Genomic DNA, 23,545 nt, shown 5'->3' on the forward strand with positions numbered 1-23,545 from the left:
AATGGATGCTGTTCACAACCAGAGGTACCACTGTATATGGAGAACCTCTGCTTCTTAAGGGTGGCGTTGGAGGGTTATCGGCAGGCCTCCCTGCCTCCCCCCCCCCCCAGCATTCCATGCTGGAGCAAGAGCCAGGTACCAAGACAAACTGCAAATAACTGGACCTCAAAACTGGACCAACAAACACTGCCTAACTTGCCCCAGATCAACCGCAAAGTCTCAACAGTAATAGGCTCCCTTGTGTCTGGCAAAGCCAGGTGTACAAAATGCCAGCCAGCGATTAGCTTCTTTTACGTGGAAGGTATTACGGGAGTCAAGCAGTTGAAAACATTTGCTAAAATAAGAGACAGCCGCCCTATGGAGGCTCATGGTCTTGATAGCCAAACCTGAGCAATGTGTGACATTTCCCTCACTGAGCTCTCGTTGGGTGGGTTAGTCGGAATCGGAGTACCTTCCGCTGGAATACAAAAAGTTATTCCAAGCTGCATATTATTTGGCCTTTTGGGGGTCCCTTCATATTGGCAAGGAATTCCATGATTCATTGCAGAACAGAACCAAGTTTATTCTATAATGCATGGTAACACAATATAATATGAATATATATTATAATAATAAGTAGTACTAGAGGCTGTGCCCCTGCATGTTGTTAGATTTTTACCATCAATTTTGTTGTTTGTTTTTCTTCCTTAGATCCTTTTGACATTGCTAGCCAACCTTTAATATTATTTGCGACAGAAAAGAAGAACATAAGTACAGAAAACAATCAATGTAAAACTTTTAAAAAATTTGTCTGCATTAATATCAGATATATAGTTTGCCCCTCATATTAAGACATTATTTGAACTTTTGCATCAGAGAAAGCACATCTTTAAACAACTGGTCTGGTGCATCAAGACCCCAGATAAAATCTGAATGTTGCCAATCAGGAATATTCTTATAGAAAACTAAATGAGGTATTCGAGGGAGCAGCCGTTTAATAGCCTTTTTGGTTACAATAAAGTCATTCCCACCACTCCACACAGCTGTTGGCACAGTAATGTCTTCTATCTTATAAAATGGGGGTGTACTCTGTTGAGAAAAAGAACAGAAAGATGAAAATTAGGTTCACTTTTATTTATTTTCGTCTTTTTAAAGACATCATTTGGATCTTCAGATACACTGAAGGTCTAACATCTGTCCCTTGAAAATCATTCTTTATCTATTAAGTATCCAACTCCTTACTCTGGAGCAGTAAGAATAGCAAAAGGAATAAGAGTCCTCATGGCTCATGAGGAGGACGTGCTCTTCAGGACAGAGGGAGGGTCTCCTTGTGAGCCTGAGGGGCAGTAGGGCTTTGATGATGTTGCTCAGTCTCTCCCCCCCCCCCAACAGCTGAAAGGTGGAGTAACTTAGCAGAGGCAGCCACTTCCGCACATATCAGCAGACTAGTCTCAGCTAAGCCCCGCTGCCCATCTGGCCTGGAAGGAGGCTCTCAATGGATCCCAAAAGGCAAAATCTAGAGGGGAGTGGTAGCTCACTGGTAGAGCATCTGGTTTGTGTGTAGAAGGTCATATGTCCCTCAGGTTTTCTAGTAGGGCTTGGAATCAGAGCTGCTGCCAATCAGTATAGACAGATAGGTGGAACAATAGTCTGACTTGGGATAAGGCAGTTTTCTATGCCCTTACTCATTAAATGCATGCACTTTCATAGATAAACACATAAATACAACCAGTTCTTTGGTGTCTTTGGTGTTATCTCACCCAAAGGAATTATATAAGAACTCAGAAATCACAACACGGTTCACATTAAACATTTAACCTACCGCCAAAATCTCTCATTAGAATCCAAAACACTTACCATGTTGTAGACAGCTTTGTTCTTTGATCCATAATCAAAATACTTAAATTGGTTGGTTTTAGCAACCTAAAAAGATGGAAAAGACTTATACACAATTTGAAATTTGGTGCATGTTCAAAAAACAAAATCCTCTTGAAAGATGGAGGGCCACAAGAAAATTCAAAATCTAGAGATCTTGGTTACAGTCAAACTTTGGTTGTTGAACTCGAAGAGAAGCCGCGTCGGATGTTTGGCTTCATAAAAGCATTCAAAAATGGGAATTTTTACTTCCAGGTTTTTGGCATTCGGGAGCCAAGGCGTGACAAAATGGAGCTGTTTGGAAACCGAGGTTTGACAGTATCAGAATTCCCACCCATCCATCCTGGCCAATGATAGGACCATAAGCTCTGCTTAAAACAGTGGTGTCTCTGGAAAGTCAGGTAGAAGGTTATTAACATATCTATCATCCTCATTTGTGAGAAAATATTAAAAAACTGAGCCCGGCCCCTCAAGATTGAAGGCGTTCAGCCCCATTCCTGCATATGTTGGGAGGGAGGAGCTATCCTCACCCCATAGAATTGGTGCCTGTGCCCACAATATTGACCTCTTCTTTTGCCCAGCCTTCACTAATCTTCAGCTGCCAAGACCAGTGCAATATGTTTCACCTTCTCCGTAATGTGAGGATTCCCAGCACCAGTGGATGTTAGTGCACTCGGGTGCATGGGGCAGTACCCCACCAACCTCCATCTTCCCTCCTCCACCCACCCCCTGCCTGCCTGTCAGCTTTCTACTCCTTAGTCTCATTGTTTCCCTTGTAGAACTCAGCAGCAAGGAGCATAAGCAATGGCGAAAGAACATAAGGAAGAATTATAATGTCAAAATTAAATATTCAGAAAGAGCCATAGATCAGTGATAGAGTCTCTGCCTTGAACTCAGAGGGTTCTAGATTTAATTCCGTGCAACTCCAGGTAGGGCAGGGAGATACTACAATTTGCAACCCTGGACAGCTGCTCCCAGTGAGAGTAGACAATACTGAACTGAAAGGAGCAATGGGCAGATTCAGTAAAGGGCAGCTTCCTATGTTCTTCCCATGAGATCCAAAGAGTTGTTACAGCTCATGCTTGAATATTGTTTGAATATCTAGAATATAACTTTTGAGTGGTCTGGTAATCTGGAAAACTACACTTTTATAAAATGAAATAGAAACCTTAGTACCAAAACAGAAACATGAGAAACTAAACAGGCAAGTCGAAATGTCAGACTTTTGACTCCCATGTTTTCAAATGCTGAGAAGGTATTTGTTAGAACATACCTGACTCCAGTGTATGATAGTTTTTACAGAAGTAAAATCAGGGTAAATTCCAAGATACACATCTGCTCGACTCTGGAAGAATAATAGAAAAGAAAATGCTTTTTATATTCACATTCTTGAAAAATTTTCAAGGAACACATTTATTTACAAAGCAATAGGTCATGGCAATCAAGGTAGTGCAGCATGTAGCACAAGGAAGCAGGTTTCTGATGAAGAGGTGTCTGGGTACCTAGATGTGTATCCCCCACCCATAGTGAATCCAGCTGATAAAGAGCCATAAGAAGGAAGAACAGGGGCCTTGAAGTTGCCTCTCAACAGTGAGCACCTGGACAGCACATGGAGCAGGCAGAGAGGTCACCTGGTCACAGCCTGCCCTACAGTAGTAATTCCTTCTAACTTTGCATCTGGAAATTAGCATAAGCAGCTAAAATTAGTCACTCTGAAGCTTCTTTGGTTTTTGTAGTGCTGTGCATTTCCTCTTCTATGGCCACACGTAAATGACCAACTACCAACTAGACGAGAAGTTAATTTTGAAAATAAATTTTAAAAGATAGATCAACATTTATTAAAAGAGGCCTCTAGAATTTCAACATGGAAGAACTATGTAAAGGAACTCAAAATTATGGCAAATACTCTATTTTGTTTGATTGATTTTCTTTTGTTGTTTTGTATATGTACACAGCAAGTTCTTTCAAAAAGAAATAAATGAATAAATGATAGAGAATAAAACTACCTACCACATTTAGGTTTTTCTCATTGTGTCCTTGGAATAAGGACATGATTTGGAGACAAAGTTTGTCAATCCCTGGATAGCTGCACAACTTGGCATTGTTGGCTTTTAGTTTGTAATAGAAAAAACAGAATTCTTTATTGCCGCATATAGGCTGTAAAGATAAAATTAAAAAAATGTGAAGCATTACTAAATAATTGCCCTTTCTTGGAAGGAAACATTGAGGTTCCTGTTAGGAACAGATATCCTTTATGTTACAGTTATATACCACTTTTCTTCAAGCACACTCAGGATGATATGCCTGGGCATTCTAGGCAATTTTGCTGCCAGGTTTTGATGTGGCCTGGCTCTGGATAGCTGAGGAGAGATTTCTAAGGGGGTGCTCTCCAACAGCTTCTTCCCACACAACCTCTCAGGTGTTAAGATTGGCAGATGGGGCCTTCTTGATAGTTCCTTAAAAGTTTGGGAGTGGGGTCCTGGAAAAGGGCATTTTCAATAGGACAGTAAGATGAATAACAGAGTATTTGGCAGAAGCTGAACAGCAGCAGAATTCAAATGCTACTGGCTGTGTCGCATGCAGGTTGGAATGTCAATCATTCCTTTCTAGCATCCCTGACTGTGACAGAGCCTTCATCCTGTCTGGGAGGAGCCACCAAAAAGCATTGTGGAAGGACATGTGGATCCAGAATTGGCCTTCACAGTCACTTAGGGACTCACTGTTAAGACCGTGTTCTTGGAAGACAATCTTACTTGGCTACTTGGACCTTATCATGCTACAAATGTTCATGTGATCCAAACCTTCTAATTCTTCAAGCTCACACTCAACATAAGGAAATGAAGCGGATGGCAGGAAGACTAACTCTCCATAAAGATGCAGAAGAAAAATATATATTAGAATTATGGGCCTTGAATAATACCTACTCTTATCAATTCTTGAGGAAAGCGTAGAATTAAGGAAAGGAGTCCTTTGATGCCTTCGCATGTGTAGGCAGGAGCCAGGCCCATGAAGAGTTTAACCTTTTGAGCAAGCTGTGGCATGGTTGAAAAGGCAATAAAACCTGGAAAAAAGAAACAATTCTAAACATAGCACTTGCAAACAAACAAACAAATAAGAGATTTAAAAAAACCTGTGGCACTCCAGGTGTTGCAGGAGCTGGGGCCCATCAGCCATGCGAGCTGGGGCCCATCAGCCATGCTTGCTGGGGCTGATGGGAGCTGGAGTCCAAGATTCCGGTAATGGTGGAATTCCTCTGATCGGGAGGAATTTGCTCCATGGGAATCTGGGTCTGGCCGCCACGGCGAAGGCGGAGACCCGTTAAAATCACAGGCGGGAGAAGCCTGTGAGCGTGGGATTCGGCGGGCACCTTTTGCGCCTCCCCTACTCGCGGGGAAACCCGGTTTCGGGGATCCGGAGCGACGTGGAGTGAGCGGTGCGGTGCTTCGAATCGTCTGCTTCTTCCACGGAGCGAAGCCGCATAGCTGTTGTCGGAGAGCGCTGACTTTTTCCTGTGGACAATTTGACTCTAAAGTAATTACCCGTGAGTAGAGCTGAAGTGGGAGAATTGGATGTTTAAATGTTTAATTTGGAATTGTAACGGGGAGGTTCAAAACAGAAAGTCCGCCTTCCCCTTTTGTAAATAGACTGAGGCAATAAGGTTGCAAGCTGAAGTCTTAGAAAGCCTTTTGCAAAAGACTAAATTTCCATCGGTAAAGAACATTAAATCCCCCCCTTGGAGGCAGGAGAAGGGGGGGGGAGTTGTGGACTGAGTATGCCTGCAGGAGAGAGCAAAGAGAGCTAAAATACCGCCGCTCTGACCCTGGGAACGGGCTGCTAGCAGGACTGACGTCTGGTGGAATGTTCATTGACAGTGTTTGGAATGTTCATTGACAGCTAGCACAAGAGAAGATACATTGTATCTACTGTCTCCGGCTGCCTTTAAAAATTAGTAAAAGTAACTGAAAATTGAAACTAGCTTTGGATTGTTTGAACTGTGTCTAAAAGAGGACATTACTGACTAATATAAATAGAAACTGTTTCCCCCTAGTGGAAGCCTTTGAAACTGGTGGCTTTACAAGATCTGGGCTAGGGGAATTTCCAGCTGTAAGATAAAAATTGTGAGACTCTGGGACTGACCTTGAATCTTTTGAGTGTTATGGCAGATGGAAAGGAAAAAATAGATCAGTCAACTGCTGAAAAAAACACTAAGGTCTGGGAGGACTTGGCAGCAACCCAGGAGAGGCTCAACACAAGGCCTCCCTGCCTCCTCGGCAGCTGCTTCCACATCAGTACACTCCAAATCAAGAGGAATGTCGACAGAAGAGGCTTTAGCGGTTGCATTAAATAAGACAAATGATTCATTGGAACAGCTTAACAAGAAAGTAGATGCGACAAATGTGAAAGTGGATGCTGCAACTACTAAAATTGACTTAAATACAGAAAGTATAAATAATCTGGGACAAAAGGTGAATACCAATACAGAGACCATCCAGAAATTGATACAGGAATCTATTTTGATACGGCAGACTGCGGAGGAAGCCAGGGAGAAAGCAGTTGCTGCGGAATGTAAAGTAACACAACTGGAGAGAGAGTCCCAGCCCTACAGAGGCAACTTGATGAACATAAGTTGACGCTTGCTATGATTGAACTTTAAGAAAAACAGATGAATTTGAGGATCAGAGCCCTACCTGAATTGGAGAAGGAAAGTTTGACAGACTTTCTCACACAGGAATTTGCTGACTTTTGGGACTTGGACTTGGAGCAAGAAGAGTTTAGAATTGTGAGGGCCTTCAGGCTTGGAAGAGGAGGAAAAAAAGAGAAGAATAGAATAAGGGACTGTTTGATCACTCTTCGTACCAAAGAAGAGAGAGATAGAATTTTGGATTGGCATTACCAGAAGAATCTAGAAATACAACAGTCAAGAGTGGAAATTTTTAAAGACGTCCCAAAATATCTTTTGGATCTTAGGCCTAACTTCAGAGATATTGTTGCTCTGCTGAGAAGGAATAAAATCATCTTTAGGTGGGAGTTTCCCCAAGGCCTATCTTTCAGTTTCAAAGGAAGGAAAATAAAAATAAGATCAGTAGAAGATAAAGTAAAGTTTTTGTATAAATACAAAGAAGATCTTCAGAAGGGACTTGGAGAAGAGCCAAGAGCATCGAACAGAAGATCACCAGATAGAGGACTAGAGCAAAGAGCATTGGATAGGAGATCACCAAATAAGGAAATATTGGACATATCAGCATTATCCTTGGACCTCCCAGTGAACGTGTCATCACCACCACCATCAGAAGAAGAGCAAGCATTAGGTGCAGTTGGAGGAACATCAGCATAATTACATGATGGGGTTGCAGGTTTTGAGTTGGAATGTGAATGGACTGAACTCCCCAGAAAAAAGGCGAAGAGTCTTTCATTTATTGAAAAAAGAACATTTGGACTTGATTTGTTTACAAGAAACACATGTGATAAGGCTACATAGGAAGATATTGAGTAATAAAAGACTGGGCCAAGAATTTATCTCATCAGACAAAGTCAAAAAAAGGGGAGTGGTCCTTTATGCAAAGGAGAGCCTATCACCGAAATTTATATTCAAAGATGACCAAGGAAGATTTATTGCAATTGAAATTCAATCACAAGGAGAAAAATTCCTGATTGTAGGTATTTATGCACCAAATGAAGGAAAATCGGAGCACTTTAAGAAACTACACGAGACTCTGATGGATTATATAGACTATAATATGATCTTGATGGGAGATATGAATGGAGTGGTGTCTACAAATATGGACAAGGCACAGAGACAGGTAGTCACCAAAGATGGTAGACTACCAAAAACCTTTTTTGACATGACGGACAATATGGATTTAGTTGACATTTGGAGAATGAAGAATCCTCTGGGTAGAGAGGGAACTTTTTTCTCTGAGGCTAAAATGACATGGACAAGAATTGACCAAATCTGGGTAACTAGGGGACTGGCTCTGAAGATAAGCAATGTGGAGATTTGCCCCAAAACTTGTTCTGACCATAATGCTGTGAAGATGGAAATGAAATTGACGCCAATGGGTTCCTTTAGATGGATGATGAACCATCCTTTAGATGGAGGATTCCTGATACTCTGTTCAGGAACGAAGAGGTGACCAAGAAGGCCCAAAAAACTCTAAGAGATTATTTTGAGATAAATATGAAAACTACAGTGGAAAAAAGAGTAATTTGGGACGCAAGCAAAGCGGTCATGAGAGGATTTCTAATACAACAGAATGCAATTAAGAAGAGATCTCAGAATGAAAAAAAGGATAAAATCCTGGAGAAAATAAAGGAAGGAGAGAAGAAACTGAGAGCAAAACCAAAGTCACAGGAGATCCTGAAAGAGATAAACTTATATCAAGTACAATATACGAAGCTGATGAATCAGGAAATAGAATGGAAATAGAATGGAAGATTAAACAGATGAGGCAAAAGACATTTGAATCGGCAAATAAATGTGGAAAATTGTTGGCCTGGCAAATGAAAAAAAGACAAAAACTCAATACTATTACGAATTTGGAAGTGGAAGGAAAGAATATACAGAACCCAGTGGAGATCAGGAAGTGTTTTCAGAGGTATTTTAAACAACTTTATACACAGGAGAAGCAGAAAGAAATCGACATTGATCGATTTCTGAAAATAAATGGATTACATAAAATCTCTCAGGAAAAACAGCTAATGTTGAACTACAAAATAACGGATCAGGAGGTGGAAGGGGCCATTCAGAGCATGCAGTTAGGTAAATCTCCAGGACCAGATGGCTTGACCTCAAAATACTACAGAGTTTTGAAAGAATGGTTAATACAACCATTGAAGGAAGTTTGTAATGAAATATTGGAAGGCAGAAAGGCACCAGAGCCGTGGAAGGAAGCTTACATTACACTTATACCGAAAACAGAGACTGAAAAGACACAGCTCAAGAACTACCGCCCCATATCGTTGCTTAATGTGGATTACAAAATTTTTGCAGATATTTTGGCTAAAAGATTAAAAAAGGTGCTAGCAGAAGAAATTCATAAAGACCAAGCGGGCTTTCTTCGGGGCAGACATTTGTCTGACAACACGAGGAATATAATTAATATTTTAGAAAAACTACAAGTGAATATCAACACTAAGGCAGTTCTGATATTTGTGGATGCAGAGAAAGCCTTTGACATTTCTTGGAGTTTTATGAAGAAGAATCTACAGGGGATGGGGGTAGGTCAAAGCTTTGAAAATGGTATAGGTGCAATTTATTCTGAACAAAAGGCAAAATTAATTGTGAACAATGTAGTGACAGAAGAGTTTAAGATTGAGAAAGGGACCCGACAAGGTTGCCCAATTTCTCCATTGCTTTTTATATCGGTCCTCGAGGTTTTGTTAAATATGATTAGAAAGGACCAAGAGGTTAAAGGTATACAAGTGGGAGCTAAACAGTACAGACTGAAAGCATTTGCTGATGACTTAGTATTGACTCTACAGGAGCCAGAATCTAGTACTAAAAGGGTATTGGAACTAATTCAAGAATTCGGACAGGTAGCAGGTTTTAAGTTGAACAAGATGAAAACTAAGGTTTTAGAGAAAAACTTAACTGTGAATGAGAGAGAGAAATTTCAGGAGGAGACAGGACTAACATTGGTTAAGAAAGTGAAATACTTAGGGGTTAACATGACTGCCAAAAATGTGAATTTATTTAAGGATAATTATGAAAAATGTTGGACTGAAGTGAAAAAGGACTTAGAAATATGGACAAATTTGAAGTTATCATTGTTAGGCCGAATTGGTGTGATAAAAATGAATGTGTTGCCAAGGATGTTGTTTTTGTTTCAAACATTGCAAATTCTGGATAAGATGGATTGTTTCAAGAAGTGGCAGAAAGATATCTCCAGATTTGTTTGGCAGGGCAAGAAGCCTAGAATAAAATTTAAGATATTAACTGATGCCAAAGAAAGAGGTGGATTTGCCCTGCCAGACCTTAAACTTTATTATGAATCAGCTGCTTTTTGCTGGCTGAGAGAATGGCTGCTTTTTGAAAACACTGATGTGTTGGATTTAGAAGGTTTCAACAATGTATTTGGCTGGCATGCATATTTGTGGTACGATAAGGTAAAAGCACATAAAGCATTTAAAAACCATATTGTTAGAAAAGCATTGTTTAATATTTGGATAAGATATAAGGATTTGTTAGAAAAGAAAACTCCAAGATGGTTGTCACCAATGGAAGCGAAGGCACAGAAAAAACTCAATATGGAGGTCAAATGGCCAAAATATTGGGAAATTTTGGAACAAGATGGAGACAGAATAAAATTGCAGAGCTTTGAAAAATTGAAAAACAAAGTGCGAGATTAGCTCCATTATTACCAAATAATGGAGGTATACTGTCAGGGAACTGCCATCGGAGCCAGAGGGAGAGGGAGGGCTCCATAGGGGTTCCGGAGAGTGTCCCAGGAGGGAGAGAAGCAGCACATCTTCTGGGGAAGGAAATCAGCGTAACACCAGTGGAGAAGGGGGGCAGATGGGGGAATCGGTGAGGTGGCTCCAAGACTCTTCGCCAGGAACCAGTGAGGAGAGCTCGGGTCCTCCGATGCCCACACCCTCCCTGCGCAGAAGGCTTCCGCGCAGGGAGGCTAGGCGGAGAATAAGCGTCAAAGAGCATCTTTGCTGGAAGAAGTTCAAAAAACGCCCACTAACGGATTCTGCCAGTGATTGAGACAGTCACGGGCGCGTGGCTGTCCAGACAGAAAGGGTTCACTCAGGCAACCAGCCAAGGGTGGTGTTGATTTACACACAAGCAACCCCTAGAACCATTACATATACAATTTGGACAAAAAAGTTGGTTTCCAGGTGGAAAAATCAAAATTGGAAACAGAATTGTTGGATCCAAAAATTAAGAATTTGTCAAGAATGTATAACTTGCTGTTGAAATGGAACACTCAGGATGAAATGGTGAAATCAGCTATGATTAAATGGGCACAAGATGTTGGACATAACATAATGATGGCTGACTGGGAACAGTTATGGACCACAGGTATGAAATTCACGGCATGTAATGCCCTAAGAGAAAATTTAATGAAAATGATTTATAGGTGGTACATGACACCAGTCAAGCTTGCAAAAATTTACCATTTGCCCGACAATAAATGTTGGAAATGTAATGAGACTGAAGGTATATTCTTTCACCTTTGGTGGACATGCCCAAGGATTAAGACATTCTGGGAGATGATTTATAATGAAATGAAAAAGATATTTAAATACACTTTTCTGAAGAAACCAGAGGCCTTTCTCCTGAGCATGGTCGGCCAAATGGTGCCAAAGAAAGATAGAACTTTTTTAATGTATGCAACAACAGCAGCAAGAATACTCGTGGCAAAGTACTGGAAGACACAAGATTTACCCACCCGGGAAGAATGGCAGATGAAGTTGATGGACTATATGGAAATGGCGGAAATGACTGGCAGAATCCGAGACCAGGGAGAAGAGTCGGTGGAAGAAGACTGGAAAAAGTTTAAAGACTATTTACAGAAATACTGTAAAATTAATGAATATTAGAAAAATGTTGGAATGAAGTTCTACGGCTTTAGTAGAAAAGTTATAAGGAATTAAGTATAAATAGATTAATAGAGTATTAAAGGGGAAAAATAAGGTTAAAATGTGTTAAGATAATTATAGGATAGAAAACAGAGGAAGATGGAAAGGAATTGCTGAAACAATTAACAGAAGTGGAATACAAAAAGGGAAGTGTGAGGAGGTCGTGGAAATAAGTGAATGAAAGATACGATATTGAAATTGTTTGATGTGTTTTAAATGGTTTTTGTTTTGTTTTGTTAGTTTTATGTGTTAGTGTTTTGTAGTGTTTTTTATTGTATTGTATTGTTGTTGTTGTTTTGTTTTGTTTTTTGTAGTGTTTAAACTGTTGGAAAATTAATAAATATTATTTTTTTTAAAAAAAACAAGATTTCTGCAAGGTCAAAAGTTTCCCATCCCTCTTCTTTTGAAATGCCTGTCATTCAACGAATTTATTTGCACCACAGATGGACATTCTTCATGGCTGTGGAACTGATAAGAGCTGTATACGGTGCCTGATCCTGTATACTGAAGTCCTGATCCTGAAAAGATTTCTCATGGAACGTATGTGAACTCTGCTTTTTCTTTTCTTTTTTAAAAGCTATGCTTTAATCTGTCTTTTTCTTTTCTGAACTAGTCTTTCCAATAGTCCTGAGACTGGACCACACCCCCAGCAAGTCCCTGATAATGCAAAAAGGCAAGAAAATAAAAGGTATTTCATTCTTTTCTTATTAACTTACCCATTGTACCTCCCTGGGAATGGCCAATATAATACAACCTTTTTTGCTTAGTTTTCTGCAGAATAAAGTCTATGGCTGCTGGAATATCATAAATTGCCATTTCATGAAAGCTGAAAGAAAAACACAGAATATAGCTGAAATTTTGCCTGTCTGCAATTGCATACAGTTGTGGACATTAATGTCTAAATACAAAAGGTACCATACATTACATATGATACCCTTACTTTTGGAGGATAACGTTGTAAGCTTATTGTCCTATGGAAAGAGTAAGGAGAGAAAGAGTAAATATATATTTATGATTTATTTAAATATTTATATCACCCTTAAACTAGGTTTGAATAGGTTCTCAAATATGTACGTTGTCCACATGTTAAAGGATAATTTTAAAGAATTATATGAAATTATATGAAACTGCTCAACTGTGTTAAATTTAAATGGTAATTCAGAAGTCCCTTTACGCAGTCTAAAAGGTGTACATCCTGGAACATCTGGGCAAAATGGTGTATCTTCACAATATGTCTGGAGGAACTAACAGATTTGTAGAAGAGTGGGCCATTTATCAGGTAATCTAAATGCCAAATTGTTCATGGTCTTATATGCTAGTTGTATTAGGACTGGCCTAAGATATTCTGGCACTGGAGGCGAACCACAAAATTGGACCACTTCCCTCCAGGGAGGAAGCAGTGAGTGAAGATCTACACCCGGGACAAAGTGGCAAGAAATGTCTTCATTACAACCAAGTGGAGAATGAAGATCTACATCAGGAACGATGTGCGGAATCACACTGATGATGCTTTACATATGGAAGACGGAAGGGCATTCCACAGTGCAGGGGCAAGAGTAGGAAATGCTTTGGGGGGGGTCACTACCCTCTGATATTATGTGGAGTGTGGTGCCATGATTAAAATTCCCCAAAATTAAATTAAAATTCTGATCTGGGTGGCTGAACTGAAATTACCCTTGCCTGGGAAATTACCTTTCCTGGGAAAATCAGAGGCTCACTATGTCAGGTTCCTACTGGAAGACCGGACAAACGCTAGAACATTAGCAGTGGCGAAGTTTTTATCGGTGGTTGCAAGAACCAATGATCCCTATCCTTAAGTCTGAACAAAATAATAATAATAATAATTTGTTATTTATTATTTATAATTATTTATTATTTACGATTTATACCCCGCCCATCTGGCTGGGCTTCCCCAGCCACTCTGGGTGGCTTCCAGCCAAATATTAAAATACAGGACTACATCAAACATTAAAAGCTTCCCTAAACAGGGCTGTCTTCAGATGTCATCTAAAAGTTTGGTGGTTGTTGTTCTCTTTGACATCTGGTGGGAGGGCATTCCACAGGGCGGGGGCCACTACCGAGAAGGCCTTCTGCCTGGTTCCCTGTAACTTGGCTTCTTGCAGTGAGGGAACTGCCAGAAGGCCCTGTACACTGGACCTCAGTGTCTGGGTAGAACGATGGGGGTGGAGACGCTCCTGTTTAACCTGGACGTAGACAGGAGTGCCTGGCATGCTCTGGTCAATGGGGTCACGAAGATTCAGAAACGACTAAACAACTAAACAACAACAACAACAGGCTGTCTGAATTGTGTATTGCTGTGTAATGATTTGTTGGGTCTCTTGACCGTAATAAAGATTGATGATGATGATGATAAAAATAAACACATCTATGAAGCATTTCAGTTAGACACATTGTAAAATCATATAGGGAAATCCAGTTGGGAAAGACAGAACTCCACAGTGCCATCTGGTTTCACAGTGTTATATTGCCTATACAGTGCATCTAAAACACTTTTTCTTTACTAATCTAGCTGAGTCCTGGGAAAGTTCTCAGGAAAAGCATCCCTTCCATCCAAGCAACAATAGCCCCTTGTACTTACCTGAAATTCCAAAATTCTTCTTGGTCTACTGAGAAGTGCTGATGTCTTCTAGACCAGAGGGTCCCCCTGTTATTTAATATCCAGACATCATAATCAGCATCTGCTAGAACAAATCCCAGACTATTGCTGGGAAGATTTGAAATCCAGCTCCTGCCTTCACAAAAGTTACCAGGTACCAATAACACAACTGACTTAGGCCCTGGAAAACAAAGACAACATTAGATAGAGAATGGGCACTCACAGAGCACCAACATTTCCTACTGGTATCTAGCTCAAGGCCAAGCAGAGTAGGGTGCAGGGGGTACAAAGGAGGTGAGCCAGACGTTTCCTAGAACCTCAGAAAATGTTTTCATTGATTGTGTGAAGACTAGCAACGATGTTTTGTGTAAGCCTACATAAAACGCCATGACCCTTCTTTTCCCACCCACTTTCTATTCTGCCAACATGTCCCCGCCTACTTTTCCCAAGCAATTCAGAGAGGCAGTGCTGAAGTATTGGCAAAAGGTAGCAGAAGTAGGTGAGGTGAGAAGGTGGGCAGGTCTTGCCTCTCCTGTGGGTGAAATGCTGTGTCTCTGAGGTGATTGCTGCCTACCGCTGAAGAGAGACCACAACTGCTGTGGCTGTTTCTAAACAACTCTCCTAAGAATCAGGAGATAGTTAATATTTGCACTGATTTTTGAAAAGGCATAAGAAAGCCACTCAACCAAACCCCACGCCACTTAAGATATTTCATAGTGTTCTGCTACGAATAGAAGACTGGATAATTATTCTAACTGTTGATAATTTGGAATTATTGTTTAATCTGGGAAACCTTGTTGCTCAGATATAATGAAGAAGGAATCATTAAGTGTGTTTACAACTGAGCACAACTCAAGTGATTTCAGCCAACTTGCAACAATTTCTCCCTTTATTTATAATATTGCTTCCAAATAAAGTTGAGTGAAAGAAAAAATAGTGAAGTCTGGGTAACATTGAACATAGGGATATCAGGCGTGGCATGTGGCATTTTAATGCATTTACTGCTAAATTTCAAAATTACCTATCTTCCCAGAACTATGTCTTCCATGTGGAATTCTGTTTGCCTGCAGGTAATAGCCATCCCTTGTCAGGATTGTATACTCTTCACTGGGGTATCCCCAATACTGGATAACTTCGGGCTGTGAGTGGAGAAGGATGGAAATAGAAATGCTAGATTAAAAAATAAATAAATCTGATCATTCAATTTCTGGGACAACTGCTTGAATATCTCAAAGAACAAAAACCTCTGAGGGCCAAGATTTTTGTGAAGTAACTTTACTAGTCCTACACCAGGAATGGGAAATCTGTGGCTATAGCTGGGCTCCAGCTCCTATCAGTCCCAGCCAGCATGGCCAAGGGTCAAGGATTATGGGAGTTGTAGTCCAACAACATCTGGAGGGCCTTAGGTTTCCTATCCCTCCCCTAAACTCTCATGATGTACACATGATTGTATGCAAGTTAGCCCAAAACACACCTTTTTTTGCCTAATAAAATGATTTTTTTGTATGCTATTTTCACTTGTATATGTATTTTTAAAAACACTTTACTATGCTATATGCATTTCTTTTTCCATTACTTGGCTGGAGAACAGCACACAAAAATTGGAGACTTGCCAATTTTGAAGGACGGCTTTGTGTATTGTTCCAGAAAATGCAAATCATGTAGATTCAGCTTGAAATGCGAACTGAATCAAATTTATTCCCCCTTTCCCCCATCTGGGTATATTTGTGTGAAGTGTACATAACCACAGAGAGATTGTGGTTTTCTCCATTCCACAACAAAAAGACAAAAAGGAAATCTATACTGATCTGATGCAAAACACCAAATCTGTATTGTAAGCAACTACAAAGAAATCTCTCACCATGAGAAATATAATGAATCTGCTGCCTAAGGCTTCAGCTAATGCCTGTGTGGCAAATGTCAACATTTACACTGAGGAGCCAGGCTCCTAAAACTCTGCTTCGAGAAGGAGTTATCAAAGCTAACTGTGTCTTCCAGATCAGTTAATCAGCCAAGAGAGTATTGTTTCAAACACGATCAGATTAATTTGCAGTTTGAAATAACTCCTGCCAAGCATGGAGTTTCTTCCTGGAAATGCATGTGCTCTTGAAAACTGTTTTAAAAATGAAATTATAAGGATCCTGGTCCACTGTTTTCAAGGCCATCTGAATTATTAACTTACAATAGTCATAAATTGTTGAGGATTCAGATGTCTTCTGCTGCTGAATTCTTCAGATGTCAGAGCCTGTTGGACAAAGCAGGCCACTCCCCAAAACAGCCACATCTTGGACCTGAGTTTAAAACAGAACTACAGGATCTCTAGTCTGAAAACATGAGTCCTTAATGAAAAAGATTTCAGGGGGTAAACTCAATATATTGAAGAAATATCTTGAGGAAACATGATGGGTGTTGAAAGGTGAGATAAAAGGGCTAGATGAACCTTTGGCCTGATCCAGCAGTGTTCTTCTTATACTAGCAGCAGGGAGGAGAACCTGTGGCATTACCCTAGAACAACACTGGTTGTTGTTGCTCAATATGCTCCAATTGCTTCCCGGGGGATTTTGATCCTTGAAGCCACTGGCTTCAATGCCCTGGCTCCCATCCCAAAACATGTCCTCAGATTCTCTTTCTTGTAAGGAAATGGTACAGACTCGGCACAAGGAAAAGAGCTATTTCAGTCTCAGAGTTCCGACAGGACAAAGGGTTGACTGGGATGGGTCTGATCTATGAAGAGTGGCCAAGGCGCCTGGGTTCAGTTTCCATTACACTAACCTCAAGACTGCTGAGTAGTTGTTTCAACCACTTCTCCATGTCCACTCATCCAGCTAAAAGCCATCATGAGTGCAGCCCTTACTCATGAGAGTCTCTGTTCCTGGGTGAACCTGCAGGCATATGCTGTGTCTAAGCAGGCATATATTGTCCCTTCTCCTGGTGTTCTAGGAGAGAGTGCTGTACCCACCTCCTCCCTACCCAGCCTGCTTTGCCTCCCCAAGTTCTGACAATACTCTCTCCCCCTCTGGAAGGAACGGAGCTGGAAGTCCTATCTCCACACAGAGCCAGGTGGGGTTGAGGTGGGGCCAGCCTACCACTTCCTTTTTTTCTTTTCTTTTTTTTTTACATACAATCCTTAAAAGTGTTCAAACATACTTACACTCAATCCCACAAATAATTCCTTTTCCCATCACCATCCACCACCCCTCACCCCACCTTTGTGTTAGACTTCCAATCTACTCAATTGCAATTTCTTTCCACTTCTATTACTTTCTTTCACACACCTTTAGCCTAATTTCACACTTCTTTTTCTATTACACATTGTTATCCATCTTATTCAGTATTTCAGTGTTTGAAACGGAACTTGTTTATTCTAATAGGAGTTCTGATTTTTTGATATGTTTTTGCAAGTATCTTTAAAACACCTTCCAGTCCCTATCTATCTTCTCTTTTGAGATCCTTCCAATTTCTCCCATTGTTTTGGATATATTGTAGTACTCCACTAATTTGGCAAGCCACTCTATTTTTGTCGGTACAATACCACTTTTCCAGTTTTTCGCAATCAATAGCCTTGCGGCTACTGTTGCGTATAAATATAAGGTCTTGTCTTCTTCCTTTAGGCTTCCTGGTACTATTCCCAATAGAAAACCTTCTGGTGTTTTCCTAAATGAATATCTGAACATTTTTTTCATTTCGTTATAAATTATTTCCCAAAATTGTTTGATATTTAAACAGTTCCACCAAATATGTATCATAGTCCCTTTTCCAGTGTTGCATCGCCAGCAGACATCACTACAATTTTTATTCATTTTTGCTATTCTTTCAGGTGTTAAATACCATCTATGTTGCATTTTGAGGCAATTTTCTTTCAATATATAACACATAGTGAATTTCATATCTTCTTTCCACAATTTTTCCCATTGTTCAAACATAATATTTTTCCCAATATCTTGTGCCCATTTAATCATTGACGCTTTAACCAATTCATCCTTTGTTTCCCACTCTAAAATCAGATTGTACAATTTAGATATATTTTTTTATTTTTCTTGTATTAAGTGTTTATCAAATTTTGATATTTCTTTTTCAAATCCTAACTTTTTGTCTTTCGCTAATCTATACTTAATTTGAATATATTGGAACCAATCACTAATATGAGCTTTAATTTCTGTATAATCCTTTAATTCCAATTCTCCGTTTTCTTCCTTTAATAAAATTTTATAGGTAGCCCAATTTTCTTTCATATTTAATTTTTTCACTGCAACAATTTCTGCCGGCGATGCCCACCAGGGAGTTTCGGTTCTAGGAGTCTTTTATATTTCTCCCATATTTTATATATAGACTTTCTAACTATATGTCCTAGGAAGCCTTTATGTACTTTGACTTTTTCATCTATTAGATAGGCATGCCATCCAAATCTCGTCTCTACTCCCTCTAAATCCAATACATCCGAGTCATCTAATTTGATCCATTCTTTTAGCCAGGTCAGACCCACCGCATCATGATATAACTCCATGTCAGGGAGACCAAATCCTCCTCTCTCCTCCTTATCTATCATTATTTTGTGTTTTATTCTTGGCTTTTTCCCTGACCATACGAATTTGGCTAAATCTCTTTTCCAATTATTAAAACATTTATCTCCTCCTAGTATTGGGATACTTTGAAATAAAAACATCATCCTTGGTAATATGTTCATCTTTATTACCGATATTTTCCCTAGTAAAGAAAGATTTAATTTCCCCCATACTTGCAAATCATTTTTTATTTCATTCCATGTTTTCCCATAGTTCTCATTACTTAAATCTATAGTGTTTGTTGTTAAATTTATTCGAAGATACCTTATTTTCTGTTTAATTTCCAATCCTGTAATTTCTTGTAATTTCACTTTATCTTTTTCTTCCATATTTTTCACTAATATTTTAGTTTTCCCATAGTTTAATTTGAATCCTGCTAATCTGCCATATTCGTTTATGCATTCCAATATTCTAGGTGTACATTGTAGGGGATTTTCTGTTGTGATCATAACATCGTCTGCAAAGGCTCTTAACTTGTATCTTTTTTCACCAACTACTATTCCTCTTATTTGGTTGTCCTGCCTTATTTTCTTTAATAGAACCTCTAATACTATTATAAATAACATTGGGGATAGGGGGCATCCTTGTCTTGTACCTTTAAAGATATTGATTTCTTCTCCAAACTCTCCATTAATAATAATTTTTGCTTTCTGTTGGTTATATATTGCATTTACCTTTTTGGAATTTTTCACCTAGACACAATTCTTTTAATAGTTTTTTCATAAATTCCCATGAGATTTTATCGAAAGCCTTCTCCGCATCGATTGAAATCAGGGCTGCTTGTTTATCTCTTCTTACTTGTAGATATTCCATTATGTCTATTATATTTCTAATATTATCCTTTATTTGTCTGCCTTCCACAAATCCAGCCTGATTTTTATGTACTATTTTTCCTATAATTTTTTTCACCCTGTTAGCCAATAATCCTGCATAAATTTTATAATCCGAATTTAACAATGAAATGGGTCTATAATTTGAGACAGATTCCAAGTCCGTACCTTATTTTGGCAGGAGCGTTATATACGCTTGAGTCCAAGAGTCTGGAATATTCCCCTTCTCTACCACTTCCTCTATTACTTCTTTTAGTAGGTTGATTAATTCATTTAACATTTCTTTGTAGTATTCTGCTGGTATGCCGTCTGGACCTGGGGATTTCCCTATTTTTAATTTTTGAATTGATTCCTTAATTTCTACGGTTGATATTGGTTCATTTAATAATTTATGGTCTTCTTCTGCTATCTCTATTAATTTATTTTTCTTTATATATTCCTCTATTTCTTCTATTGGCACTTCATCTTTTTGATATAATTTTTTTTTATATTTTTCAAATTCTTTTTTAATTTCTGTCATATCCCTTATTGTCCTCTCTTCTACTTTTATTTTATTTATTAAATTTTCATTTCTTTGTTTCTTTAATTACCAGGCAAGGATCTTGCCTGGTTTATTTGCCCATTCAAAATTTTTATATTTCCAAAATTTGATTTGTTGTTCTACCTCCTGTTCTATAATATTATTATATTCTACTCTCAGTAATTTAATTTCTTGATTTAATCTCTCCTTACTTTTGCTTGCATAGGCCAATTTTTCCTTCCTTTTAATTTCTTCTAAAAGTTCCCTTTTCTTTTTTTTCTTTATTCTTATATGCTATTGAGTTTTGTTGTATGAAATATCCCCTAACAACTGCCTTCCCAGCATCCCACACTGTTTTATCATCTGTCCCTTTCCTCCAATTGTTTTCAAAATATTCCTTCATCAACTTTCTGATTCCTTGTATTACTTTTTCATTTTTTAATAAGAAAACATTCATTCTCCACCTTTTTTCCCTTTCTCCTCTTTTCCTTTAAGAGTTAATGATACTGGATTGTGATCTGTAAGTGTTTTTGGTAATATTTCGGCATTCTCTGCTTCAATTGTCATATCCTTAGTAATCCATATACTGTCGATTCGACTATACAAATTTTTTGGTTCTGGGAAATATGTGAACTCCTTTTCGACAGGATATTTATATCTCCATATATCCACTAAATCAAAAATATTTACCATTTCCATAAAGCTTTTTGGCAACTTCCCTTCATTCCCCCCCCCCTCTTCTTCTGTGATCTATCCAATTCTGGTTCCATTACTCCATTTAAATCCCCTAACACAATAATTCTCATATCTATATATTCCATTAATAATGATCTTACTTTAACATAGAATTCTGATTTTCTTTTATTTGATCCATAGATTCCCGCTACCACAATTGGTTCCCCCTCTAGTGATATTTTGACTATTACAATCCTCCCCTCTTTATCTTCATATAACAATTCTGGTTCATATTTGCTTTTAACATACATTACAACTCCCCTCTTTTTTCTTACATCAGATGCGATGAATTCTTCCCCTAACTTTGGTTTAACCAATAGTCTTTTATGCTTAGTATTGATGTGGGTTTCTTGTAAACAAACAAGGTCCCACTTCTGCCTCTCTAAGATACGTTCTATTTTCTGCCTCTTCCTCCTATTATTTAAATCATTTACGTTCCAAGATAACAATTTAAATTTCATTCTATATTAGTTGAAAAATTATAAAGTTAGTGGAAAGAGTTTAAATTATCTGCAGTGGTAAAGGAGAAGGGTTTTGTGATAGTTATTGGTCTGACTCTTTACCACTGGCGTAGTTCTTTATCCTTCCACCCTTTGCTGAGCTCTTTCTTCTTCTTCTGCCTCATCCAATAGCTCTCCCTTTCTTCCTTCCTCATTTCTTGCTTCGCTTTTCCCGCCTCCTAATTCTCCTCGATACTTCCTCCAAAACATATCTGCTTCCTCAAATGTCTCAAATCGTCTCCTTTTTCCTTTGAATTTGAAGGAAAATCCCACTGGGTATTCCCATCTGAAGGATATTGATTTGGCCTTTAGTGCTTTTGTTAGAAATTGGAATTGCTGTCTCTTTTTTAACAGCCTAGGTGGGACTTCTCGTAAAATTATTATTTCCTTTCCATCTATTTGTTCTTACTCTTTACTTGGAGGATCTTATCTTTCATCCAGTTCGATGTGAATACAATGATGCAGTCTGCCGGCCATTTGTTCATTTTTGCTTTCCTTGAGTTCACTCTGAAGATTTTCTCTGTCTGTTCTATTATGTCTTTTTCCTGTAAATGTAGCCACTTTGCTAAAGTTTCAGTCATCTTCTTCCAAATATCCTCCTTCTCCTCTTCTGACACATTCCTGAATCTCAAGGTCTTCTTTTTAATCTGCATCTGTATCATTGCTAGCGCATCCCCAGTAGCTTCCTGGATTGCTTTTTGTTCCTCCATCTCCTTTTTCAATTTGTCCATTTCTTTTCTTTGTTCCCTTTGTTCTTTGCTAATTTTCTTCACCATCTCATCCATTTGTTGATTCTTATTCTTAATTTCTTGTACTTTCTTATCTGTCTCTTTCATTCCTTCTAAGACTTCTGTTAATTTTTCCTTTATTTCTTCATTTTCTTTTTCATTTTTTTTCATTGTGTTTTCTAATTTTTCTAATTTCCCATCAATTGTATTGATTTTTTTCTTCCAGCTCTCTTCTCAATCCTCCCACGTCCAGTTTCAAACTAATAATAAGCTCCCTCAAATCCATTTCTTCAAGGCCTGAGTTTCTTCTTAATTGTTGCTGTTGACTTCCAGTTCCAGTCTGTTTTTTAATTGCATGAGACCACAGCGTTCCTTATTCCTTTGTCCTTATCTTTCCTTCAAGGACATTCAGTTTCAAAGCAGCTGCTTTCCTCCACCCAGCTCCAACAACAGGCAGCCTGCACCGCTTTGCACTTTGTAGTAAGTCCGTTTCAGATAGTGTGCTTTTCAAATAGTTTAATTGCAATCTGAGTGATTTCTTTACACTCTCTCCATATTTTTTTCTGTTCTTCTGTCTTCCCTTTACTTTTGTGGTAGCATTACTTCTCCTCTGCTATTTTTACTCTTTATCTTGTTTCGGGTTGTTTTGGGTTTACTCGCTCCATGAGGGATTCCCCCCCCCCCGAGTTCCTCCCCCCCTTGTCTAATTTCCTTTTAGGTTTTGTTACTGCTGCTACCACTTTACGTTTATTTTAATATAGAAATAGAGATTTTACCATCTTGTCGCTGCTTCAGTGATGTGAGGCTTTTCACCGATCTGCTTACTGTTCTTCTCTGTGCCTGGATTCCCCCCCACCTCAGCTGTTTTTTCTTCAGCGAGGGGTGCCGGGACTCCAAAAGGACACTGCCGAAGTTCCTTTGACTTGGGCTTCCTTCCAAGCCTTTTCAGGGGTCGTTTAGCCTAACGTTGCCCCTCACAGTACCGGTGTATGCTCCAACCTGCTTACTGCCGTCAGAGCTCACACTGTTGCAGCTGTGATAAAAGCGGAAGTCGACTGGGGGCCAGCCTACCACATCCATTCTTTCTCATCTTCCTCCAGTATCTGCCATGCTAGAGCTAGACCCAACAGTGCCAAGTGAGTCATGACACCAGACAGCATTCCCTCCTAACCCCAGTACTTTTTAAAAGTCTTACTGCACCCTTCAGACACCAATTCTAGCTGGGAACAGACCATTATTTTTAGCAAGTCTGCTAAAAAAATTATTGATTGTACTTCAGCAGTGTATAACACTGTTAAATGAACAACTTAAGAATGCAAGCTATTAAAATGCAAGACCAAAGCTATGTCACCGAAAAATAAATTAAAAAGAGACATGGAAGAAAGTATTTTTGCTTACCTGTTGCTGTGCATCAGTAGCGACCAAATCTCAAATAGACACAGCAGAAGACCTTTGTGTCAGGGAGTGAGCAGAGGAGTGGTGGAGACAGCCTCCACCTCCTGACCTGATGGGAGAGGCGGAGCAACACCTTGCTGACCTGTTCTTAGAAAACATTCCAGACCTTCCATTTCCCAGAACCCAGCAAGCTTTAAAAGTAGGAGAGAAAGAACT

The 23,545-nt window shown here is 39.1% G+C and overlaps 1 protein-coding gene across 4 annotated transcripts in view; it reads right to left on the reverse strand.

The window, feature by feature from the left end:
* Positions 1-537: 537 nt before the first annotated feature.
* LOC308476748 (lipase member M-like) overlaps positions 538-23,545 on the reverse strand; it is a 112,201-nt gene continuing 89,193 nt past the window's right edge. The window contains exons 1-10 of one of the 4 annotated variants that reach the window (XM_081004598.1): positions 23,333-23,438; positions 16,242-16,350; positions 15,081-15,198; positions 14,042-14,240; positions 12,159-12,268; positions 4,779-4,915; positions 3,865-4,011; positions 3,128-3,199; positions 1,837-1,902; positions 538-1,068 (exon numbers count right to left, since the gene is read on the reverse strand). In XM_081004598.1, coding sequence (XP_080860724.1) covers positions 835-1,068; positions 1,837-1,902; positions 3,128-3,199; positions 3,865-4,011; positions 4,779-4,915; positions 12,159-12,268; positions 14,042-14,240; positions 15,081-15,198; positions 16,242-16,350; positions 23,333-23,346 — 1,206 coding nt within the window. In that variant the 5' untranslated portion in view covers positions 23,347-23,438 and the 3' untranslated portion in view covers positions 538-834. Of the gene's footprint in view, positions 1,069-1,836; positions 1,903-3,127; positions 3,200-3,864; positions 4,012-4,778; positions 4,916-12,158; positions 12,269-14,041; positions 14,241-15,080; positions 15,199-16,241; positions 16,351-16,913; positions 16,967-23,332; positions 23,439-23,545 lie in introns of those variants that run through there. The other 3 variants (XM_081004597.1, XM_081004600.1, XM_081004599.1) reach the window with 3 other exon arrangements.

The sequence above is a fragment of the Podarcis pityusensis genome (assembly GCF_964106645.2).
Source record: "Podarcis pityusensis genome assembly, chromosome: 5".
Classification (NCBI taxonomy): Eukaryota; Metazoa; Chordata; class Lepidosauria; order Squamata; family Lacertidae; genus Podarcis; species Podarcis pityusensis.